Here is a 10,449-nt window from a genome sequence, read left to right as displayed (position 1 = left end):
GCTCCTAGATGCCCTGTAAGATAGTGCACACTATAATCCCAGCAAAAGGAAGGTGGGGCAGAAGGATTGCTACAAGCTTGTACTCAGCCTGGGCTGCACAGTGAAATACCAGAAAAGGCTGCGTAACAAAAGATGTGGCAATACAATACAAAACCACTCTCTGCTGTCTTGGCATTAATCATCTCACTTAGCACCCACAACTGCCTAAAATAGACATTACCCTTACATATAAGGATATTTATGGCTTAAAAGGCTTAATAATTTGTCTATGTCTCCTAGCCATAAAAGGTGACTTTATGAGTTCAGTCAGACAGGCACCAGGGATGGGCTTCCCAAGAAATGGGAGTATTAGCTAAGTGCCACAGCCCCAGAACTCAAATAAAGAGTCTTGAGTAGTTTGACCTTTTTACTATTTGCTACTCATTTTAACTTCTTTGTGTTTTAGTTCCTGAGAAACCCACCAAGGTAGGATGGGCTGAAAGAAACCCATTAGCATTCTAAAATGTTCAGGAATTGTTCTTGTATAAAATGCTGTTTGTATGACTCCCCATCTCGCCCCTTTACCTCAAACATACACCTTTTAAAAGACTCCTTTCCTGCACCCACCAGAGTTCTGCACACTCCTCTTACCCCCTCTGATGGCTAAGCCCAAATGGCAATTACTTAGGACAAAAGAATAAAGTAAAGACGGTTTAGGATTGCATGCCTTTAATCCCAGCACTAGGGAGGCAGAGGCAGACAGATTTCTGTGAGTTCGAGGCCAGCCTGGTCTACACAGTGTGTTCTGGGACAGCCAGAGCTGCATAGTGAGACCTTGTCTTTAAAAAAAAAAAAAAAAGGAAACAGAAAAAGAAAAGAAGAAATTAAATAAGGAAAGGCTGCCCCCTGCTGTCTATATGTATGAATGACCACCACCTGATTTCTACCCTATGTTTGCCCAGGTTTTTTTTTTTTTTTTTAAAGGAGTGAATTAGTGAATGAGTAAATAAAAGAATAGATAGATGAGATAGATAGATAGATAGATAGATAGATAGATAGATAGATAGATAGATAGATAGATAGATAGATAGATAGATAGATAGATAGATAGATATAGATATCTATATATAGATATATATAGATACATATATATATAGAGAGAGATGATAGTAAAATTGTATTGCTGTTTAAAAATACTGCCGCCTTTACATTTGGTCTCAATGCCCACCCAGATGAGCAAACTGGAAAAACACCATCAGAAACTATGACACTAAAACACATGGTACTATTATCTTCAAGGCCAGATGATATTAAGATACCCAGCTATATGATTAAAAGGAAACTCTGGCTTAATGAATAAATCATTTCTAGGGAAAGTGAGAAATCAAAAGGTGAAAACAATAGATCAAAATAAAATGTATAGCTCAATGGAAAAAGAATGAAGAACGGATTTTACCACCTTCCAAATGATAAAAAAGATTGGCTTTTTTACTCAGGCTTACAGTAGAGTTGTAAGATCTGCCACTACTGATGAGACAAACACACTGTCTCCCCTTTGACCTGCGTCCAGTTCAGAGCACCAGTAGGTTGCAACTTCCTGTTCGGCCCAGGAGGTGCCAGACCTCCTGCTGTGACAGAAACACACTTAAGAACCTCTTCTGTAGCTTGCTGACCTTGACCTTGGTATCCTCCCAATGCTAATTCCCTCCCGGGTTCCACCCTCCTGAATGCTTAAGGGAAGTTCCTTGTCTATGTATCCAGCAAAATGGGCGTTAACCGCTTAGATGCAAGACTGTAAAACATCGGTGGCAAACTTCTGCCCTCCAGGGTTCTCCCATTGTGCTGTAAACCTGTATTTAAGACCTCCTACCTCCTTCAATAAACAGCATTTGGCATTAAATAAATAAATTTTTTTAAAAAACGAACCTCTTCTGGTTATTTACTCGACTGTGTTAACTAACCCAGTCCTAGAGACTTTGAATCAAAAGCTCAAGGGAATTGGTTAGAGATTTGCATCCTGACAAGCTTCCTAAGGGGCCCAGGCCTCTCTGAGCTAAAAGATCATGAAACAGCTTCTTACAAAAACCTATCTTTGGAAATAGTAATGACTTGAAACTAAGCGTTTTTTTAACAGAAGATTTTCATATATTTTTACATAAAATGGCATTTTATTAGTTTTCCTTCCTTTTATACTGATTTTTTAAATTTTTATTTAAAACAAATAATATAGGTATATGTCTCCAAAACTGAAATCTCACCATAAAATCAACAATAAGAACTGGCCTGTCTGCCACTGTCGTTGGTGGGTAATTGCCTTAAATAGTTCGTTTTGTATTTTTACCTGTATTTCTTTTTGGGTTTGTTTTGCAGTTCTGAGGATTCCATCATGCAAGCAATTCACCAGTGAGCAACTGACCTCCAACTCTTAACAATCTTTCCACCTCAGCCTCCCAAGTGATGAAAGTTTCATTTGTATGCAACTGTGCCTACAAGGTAAATTTCCTTGGGTGACATTCTGGATGAAAATAAAAATGAGAACGCATTTATACCTTCACTGTTGTTTTCTAGTCATTTTCTAGATAGTTTTTTTGTTTTGTATTCCTACTAGCAACAAATATACTCAAGTCTTTATTTCATTGTGAAGTCCCCCAAAAAACAGTCTCTAATAGCCCAATTTTTGAACTGCTAAAAGGCATGCTTTCAATGCAGTTTTTCTTTGTATTATCATGGTGAGAACTTTTCCCTACACTTAAGCACCATTTTGATTTCTTTTCCTCTAAAACATCTGCTATTTGCCTTTTTTAAAAAATTGAGCTGTTAAATTGTCTTCTCATTGAATACTAGTCCTGATGGTGAGAATTACAAATATTTTCCCAGGTTTTTAGTTAGCTTTTGATTCTGTTTCTATTCCTTATATAAATGTGACAAAATTACATAGTCAAGTCTATCTTTTCTTCATCTGGGTTTTACATCATCACTTGATAGGCAATAAAAGGAAGTATCACTGGGGGAAAGATACCCAGGGCATGCAAGGGCAGGTTGGACTTCCGAGCCAGTTTGTCTGTTTTTGAGATGGAGTCTCAAAGTACAGCCCTAGCTGGCCTGGCACTCTGGACATAGACCAGACTGGACTCCTATTCCCAGATTCGCTTGCTTCATCTCACAGCGCCAGGATGGGTGCCCCTCCACTCCCTGCCAGACTCATCTTGAACCACAAAATTTGAACTATCTACCAAAGCTTTGAAATATCTTCAGAGAAAGACTACCTTGTGACTATGATCACATGGCCCTGTGGTTATAGATTAATTAAGATGATTTCCAAACTGTGTCTCTCCCTACCCAGCCTCCAAGGAGACTTGTCCCCATCTCGCTTTGCCTAACTCAATGAGTAATGACATGATAACACTTGTGGTCACTTCACCTCATTTCATACCCATTCCTGGAAATATCATGCATCTTTACCATCATTCTAAGAAGTCCAGAGTCTAGTTAACCCCTTGAGAAGGCTTGAGTCTGTCACAAGAGAGAGAGTCCGCATACTACACAGTCTTGCTCTTGGGAGGCAGATGTAACCTCGGAGTGACGCACAGCCTTGGAGCAAGGGCAGAGCCAGGCTAGATTGGGGGCTGTTACCTCTTCATAGGGTGGGTGGCTCCCTTTTATGACGACAGCTTGAGAAGGGTGGATACGAGAGGGGATCCAGCCCCTTCAGCAAACAGCACTGCAATGACACCCAGCTCCAAGGACAAAGACATTCAAAAGAAGGCCAGGGGGCAAGGAGGAAACTCCCTGTATTGGCTCACTTCTTACACCACCTTGCACAATGGGGGCGATGTCACCTTTTCTATCTTCAGCTCCCCTCAGAGGACCAGCTGCTCTGGTGGTTTCTTCCAGCCTTCAAGGGGTGGACCTATGGGTGGGTTGTTTTTGTATAAAGCTGTAACATTGTGGGGACAGGGGGCACGGTGATTCAATTCTATGGGAGACCTTTACAAAAACCTTTCTGTCTGTCCCCAAGGCCCCACAGTCCTCTGCTTTTCTCCTGGGACCCAGGCCTAGATGGGTTTAGATCCAGAAGGCTTCCACTTTCCCCCTGCTGCTTGCCAGGTCACGATCATGGAAAAGAAAAGGGCCTTTCCATCGGAAGCCTCCTATATAGAAAGATCACAGACAAGAGAAGAATGGCCCAGTGGCCCCAGAGGCAAAGGATGCAGGGATGCCCCCTTCAGCCAACCCCTATGGAACCAGACCACCACCAATGGAAAGGGGAACCAGATGTGAACAGCTCTACAGACTGCTCAAAAAGAAGCCATGGAGATCTCAACTCTGGGCTGGTCCTGGGAACCCGCTCTCGGCAAGCCTACCTCACTTTGATGGACCCTCAGAGAGAGACCATATCTGTATATATTGACTCAGAGAGAGGGCATTCTTCACAACAGGAATGTCGGTCCCACTCGATGGAATCTGCCATGTTCTACTTCCCCACAAGCCTAAGATGTGAAGAGAGGATGGTCCCGGCTGGTGTCATTTCTCCTAGGGTCCTCTAGACACTAGCCGGGACCATCCTCTCTTCACACCTTAGGCTTGTTTTCCTCCTTCCCCACGGCACTGTGCAAACACGGAAGTTTTCTTTGGTCAAGGAACCAGACTCACGGTTGTAGGTAAGATATCTTTCAGGTAAATTCCCAGGTCTGTCTTAGGACCAAGCATGTGTCCATTTTAGCATTCCTATATTTTGATGTGCAAACTATGACTACACCTTCGGCTCAGGAACCAGGCTTTCAGTAATAGGTAAGGTCTAAAGGTCTTCGGGTGTGGGATGAAAAGTATGACTCGGTCCTGGGAACCAGAAGAAAGATCTAGCTCGTGAGTCTTGCCTAAGGGAGAAAGCGGGTTCATGACAAGGACTACATTCTAGGGAGGCTGAATCCACAAAGGTGGTCTGAAGGTTCCTGGCTGAGTCAAGAGGTGCCTGGGATGGAGGACTGGAAAGAGGAAGGAGATGGGGCTCACAACAGTGAGGAGTTTTGAAGTGGACTTGGGAGGCTGTGTTCTGGAAACACGGTCTATTTTGGAGAAGGAAGCCGGCTCACTGTTGTAGGTAAGTTAGGGCCAAATGGCTGTGCACCAGAGGCAGCCCCTCTCTGGGGTGCCTACGCCGCAGTGTGCTTCTGTCAGGAAGATCTAAATTCCTGTGCTCATGCTTACAAGAAGGGAAGAATGTCCATCTCCAGTATTTCACAGGCTGGCTGTGCCAAGTAAGCCTGGGCACCCTGCTAAGTGCAGGCAGGCTCAATTGAGAGTCATCCTCATATACTGCTCATAGTCCTGCTGTTTGGCCCTCTCACACAGTCAGAAGACAGATCTTGGAGAGGAGGATGCATGGACCCACCAGGAAAACTGACTGTCAATTATATTAGTTCCACTGGCCGAGATAAAAGCGTCCTTGAGAATGAGGGAAGCTAGCTGGCAGGTGGGCATGGGGAGGAGGACAGAGATCAGCAAGCAGTTTTACCACCAGGCTTTGATGTTGTGTTTCCAACGAAAGATTATTTTTCGGTCATGGGACCAAGCTGTCTGTCCTGGGTATGTAAAGGGTGTCTTTCTCGGGAGGGTATGTTGTAAGCCTGGGGGTGCGGGAAAGCTCCTTGGAGAAGGAAGGGACTGAAAACTCAGCCTAGGTTGTGGCTCAGAGGATGAAAGGGTGGAGAATGTGCTGGAATTCCGTGTGGTGTCAGTGTCTCAAGGAGGGCCCCAGCAGCTGGGGTTGGGGGGCTGTTTGTCACTCTCCTGTTGTACTGTGTAACAATCAGGCCCAGAATTTTGGAGAGGGGACTCGACTCTCTGTTCTAGGTAAGCTACAGAACCAAGGAGGTGGGGATACTGTCCCTTAGAGCCAGAATGTCTGCGAACCCCCAGCACTGGTGGCAGGGGTCGGGGAATTTATTCTTTTACTTTCTGGGGTCTAAGAGGCTCCTCTAACCCCCTTATGACAAGGTGAACCCGCGACTGCTTCTTTCCCCAAAAATCTTCAGTCTCTGAGCAGTCTCCTCCCAACCCCCAGCGTGGTCTTACCTTTCTGTTTGCATGGATGTGCTCCTCCTGCGTCCCTTCCTCCTGTCCTCTCATGTCACATGCCTCATGGGATGACTGTGGTCTAGAATCCTGCCTGCAGGCAGAGAGTGGCAGTCATCCAGCGCTCAGAGAACTAAACTAGCTCTCTGGCTTGGGGCCGCTAGCAGGTTTTACCAAGGCCACCTGCCGTTGTGTTCTTACAATTCACCCCTCCACTTTGCAGCAGGCACCCGGCTTACTGTGACAGGTACGGGGGCTCTATTGCTGACTGGAGGGGTGCCTGTGTTGGGTCACAATGGCCTGGGAAAGGAACTTAGGTATAAAATTGGAAGGCAGAGTCACCCGCTCCCATCTGGAACCCTGTACCCTCTCCTGCTTTCCCCAAAGCCTGGCAGCTTGCTGATCCCTGAGTTGGTTTTCTCCTTCTAGTCACAGGATGCCTTGCTTCGGGGCTTTGAGTCTTTTGCCTTCTTTTTTATCACTCTTTGGACTCCCGTCTCTGTAGTTTGTAAACGATGCATTGCCTTGTTTTCTCTCTCGAACCACTTCTCCGCCCTTTCCATTCCCATTCCTTTTCTGCACTGTTGACTTGTTTTGGTACATGGCTCTGCCTTCTGATTTGAAATATTGACACTGACCTCCAGTGCAGACTTCTAATCCTGCTTTCGTCTTTCTTCCACTCTCCATCAGTCTCTGAAGACCCCTGTTTGTCTTCTTGGTGTGGTTTAAAGGGCTAGATGGCAGAGGGGACCAGGCTGGTGGTGACTTAAGGGCTGATCCTGAGTAGAGGGCATGTCTTTGTTATAGCATTACAGAAGCTATAGCTGCCTACAGGGGAGTTTGAAGTGCATTGTACTTGGTGGGTATCTCAGGCATAGATATGAATAAGCTTACAACCAGAAAAATGATATATTAGCAACAGCTACAGATTATGTATAAAGAAGAAAAAAGAGATAAGCGGCCCTCAGACTCCAGGTCTGTCTTGGGACAATAAGCTAATGTAGCTGTTGTAAAAGCCCAACATAACCAATATGATTGTGAGGAAAGCAGACAGGCTGGGGGAGCGGGGTAGGGAAGTGATGAGGTCTGAGAGAGAGAGAAAAAAAAAGGAAGGATGGGGCAGCTTGGTTCTCCCAGGACTGGAAGCTTGCACAGATATTTTCTTGAAGATAGGACCCATGCCATAGATACTAAAGGAAACTACTGAGCACTGGATTCAAATGCCTGCAGCTCAAAGGAATAAAGTTGGGGAACTGTCTGGGGTGATAGCCCTAAAAAAAGTTGGCTTTTTTTTTTTTAATGCTAAGCTGTCCCAGGGTCTGTAAGACACATAAAATAGGAAGGACTATTTAAAATTAACTTTAGCTTAAAGGACTAAGTTAAAATCATTGGCTTTGTTTGCATTTTACTTGTGAGAGCCTCCGGCATGAGCATTGACTCTACCTCTCTCCCATTCTTCCCTCCGTCTCTCTAGCCCCTTCCATACCGCTTTCTCTCTCCCAAATTTGTTTAAAGGATTCAAAGGTCACCTCATGTGACCACCTTTATTTCTATTATTGATTTTCCTTCAAGCCACTGTTTGTCTTTTTTCAAAGCCACTTCTCAATTTCTCCCACAAGTCCCCAACTTCAGACAGAGCAACAAGATCTCATATTGTTGTGTTTCTGCATCAGAACCTTGCCTTCAGGTCAGAACAGAGCCAGGGAGGGGGGTGTTAAACTCCACAGAAAGGGACAATGCTTGGAGGTTGCATGTAAATTTTTGCATCTCTGATGTCTTCAGAGGGTGTCATTCTTTTCAACAATCCTAGAAGGTTTTTCTGTCCCATCTTCCAAGTGTGTGAGTGGCCCAGGCCATTCCAGAGGAGACCTGCTTCGGAAAGGACCCTTGTGTTTTAAGATGTGTTTATAGGAGCAATTAATCATTCGCTACATTAAAGAATACAAAGTTAGGCGGTGAACTAGAATTATGAAACTCATCAAGGAGGCTTGCTGAGCATGGAAAAATAGAAGAGTTCAATCTATGAATAATATCTTCCACAGGATTGCAGTTTTCCTGAGCAAGCCACCACAGCCCTCTTACACCTCAGTGTAGGAGTAAATGTGGAACATCAGATAAGCCATGAGCCAGAGACAAGCTGGGACCTCAAAGCAAGTACATGCAGAGAGAGAGGGGGCGGGGAGTGTTGAGCAAGGTATTCAGAAACTTAGAGACTTTTCTGGATGTTATGTTGAAAACGTCTCTTTTAGGCAACAAATGTTGATAGTATGCAGAATCGCCCAAGCACATTAATACATTCTCCATGACCCCCAAAAGAAAATAGTAATCAAAAAAATCACCTTAGTTCTTAGGATCATGTTAATATGACACTTTTGCCTCAAAATTCAAGCTCTCCTAATTCAACTATTTCAAATCTAAAAGGTCAGATAGCCATGCACAGATTGTGATTTTGAAAGAAAAATAACTGGATATATTATTTTTTCACAGGAGATCAAACGAAGTCACAGTATGTGAGGCCTTACAAGAAAGTCCAGAAAATCAGGGTACCATTCCACCTCAGGAAAATGGAGGAGAGAGTATACAGAACATATACTTAGATAAACCGATAAAAAAGAGGGAACATCAAGGGAGACCAACAACAGAGTTAGACAGTGACAGAATGCTATCAAGACCTACTATACTATAGTTTATAATGTACTTTATAATGACCATTTCCAGCCCCTTCTCACACAGTCCAAGCCAGGGCTAGATAGTTCTCAGACCTGTCCTCCTCTCTTCATTTTCAGAGGACCTGAGCAAGGTGAGCCCGCCCAAGGTCACCGTGTTTGAGCCATCAGAAGCAGAGATCGTCAACAAACAAATGGCTACCCTCGTGTGCCTGGCCAGGGGCTTCTACCCTGACCACGTGGAACTGAGCTGGTGGGTGAACGGGAAGGAGCTGCGCAGTGGAGTCAGCACAGACCCTCAGCCCTACAAGGAGACCAATAACATCACCTACTGCCTGAGCAGCCGCCTGAGGGTCTCTGCAACCTTCTGGCACAATCCTCGCAACCACTTCCGCTGCCAAGTCCAGTTCTATGGGCTTACAGCTGAAGATGAGTGGGACAAGGCCTCGCCCAAGCCTGTCACCCAGAACGTCAGTGCAGAGGTCCGGGGCCGAGCAGGTACGTGGGACCTGGGGAGCAGCTGGAAGAATGGGCATCACTAGTGTCAAAGAGAAATGAAAAAATACAGGCAAAGGCCAGAAGGAAGCCCAGATGCAAAAAACAAACAAACAAACAAACAAACAAACGGTGGCAGGGGACTAAAGTTTGCCCAGAAGATAAGCTAGACAACCACAGCTAATCCTAACACCAGACCCTCAGCCAGCAGCCTTACCTGTGGGGTCTCCTTTCCATGGCTCCATGCAGCTCAGCCTCTGAATCATTATCTTTGGTGCCGAAGCCATGGGTTTCAAGAATAATGGGTTTGCATTGACACAACAGAAGGGAGAGGGTTCTGGGGCCACGTGGAGGGGCAGATCTGGACCTGTCAAACTGTGCTAGCCTCAAGGCTGGCTTAATTTTCAGTCTACTTAATAAGAAGAGGTCTCATCCATTTTCCTGTCTCCCTTTGCTTGCAGATTGTGGTATTACCTCAGGTGAGTTGACTCCCTCTTCACTTCTCATGACCTCGACTGCAGAGCTAGCTGCCTGTGCAAGGGTACTTACCTGCTCTCCTTTACTCCCAACAGTATCCTACCAACAAGGGGTCCTGTCGGCCACTGTCCTTTATGAGATCCTGCTGGGGAAAGCCACCCTGTATGCAGTACTCGTCAGCACCCTAGTGCTGATGGCCATGGTAAGGAATGGGCAGGTGGACCATACAGGGGAGGTGACATGTGGCACACAAGACACTAAGATCCAGGGGCTTAAGGGCTCTAGCAGAACCAGAGGTGAGCAATAGATAGAGTTTTGCTCCCATACCATAAAAGACAAGCAGAAACTTCAAAAACTACAGTGAGTGAGTCATGCAGAGGACAAGCTGTGGTAACCCAAAACCCCAAGGGATATTTGAGGATCCCTATCATTTCTCTGAATGGCCTTTCCTACTTCCTCTCAAGCCCAACTGTGCATGGCCCTTGGTAAATCTAAAACCTTTCTCTTCTGCAGGTTAAAAGAAAGCATTCCTGAGGCCAGACCTGGAGGCAGAGCCCAGAGCTTCCAATCCATTATGTGAACTCGGATTCTCTTTTTCCATTACTTCTGAAGACCTGTTCTCGCTTGTCTGTGCATCCTAAAGTCTGCCTACTGGTCATGTATGCTTACACATGTTCATCTGAAATCCCTGTGACCTGGAGAGTGCCTAGCACACTTAAAACCAATAAACATAACCAATAAACATGTTCTAGAATGA

The 10,449-nt window shown here is 45.1% G+C and overlaps 1 gene segment (V, D, J or C); it reads left to right on the top strand.

Moving 5' to 3' along the window:
- Positions 1 to 3,687: 3,687 nt before the first annotated feature.
- On the top strand, positions 3,688 to 10,449 carry LOC102909166 (T-cell receptor beta-1 chain C region-like). The segment is given in 5 exon segments: positions 3,688 to 3,895; positions 8,841 to 9,218; positions 9,677 to 9,694; positions 9,788 to 9,894; positions 10,206 to 10,449. Coding segments are annotated over 5 exon segments (714 nt in total).

This window comes from Peromyscus maniculatus, chromosome 3 (genome assembly GCF_049852395.1).
Source record: "Peromyscus maniculatus bairdii isolate BWxNUB_F1_BW_parent chromosome 3, HU_Pman_BW_mat_3.1, whole genome shotgun sequence".
Lineage (NCBI taxonomy): Eukaryota > Metazoa > Chordata > Mammalia > Rodentia > Cricetidae > Peromyscus > Peromyscus maniculatus.
Note: the sequence above shows the minus strand (reverse complement) of the source record. Positions and strands in the feature narration are given on the sequence as shown.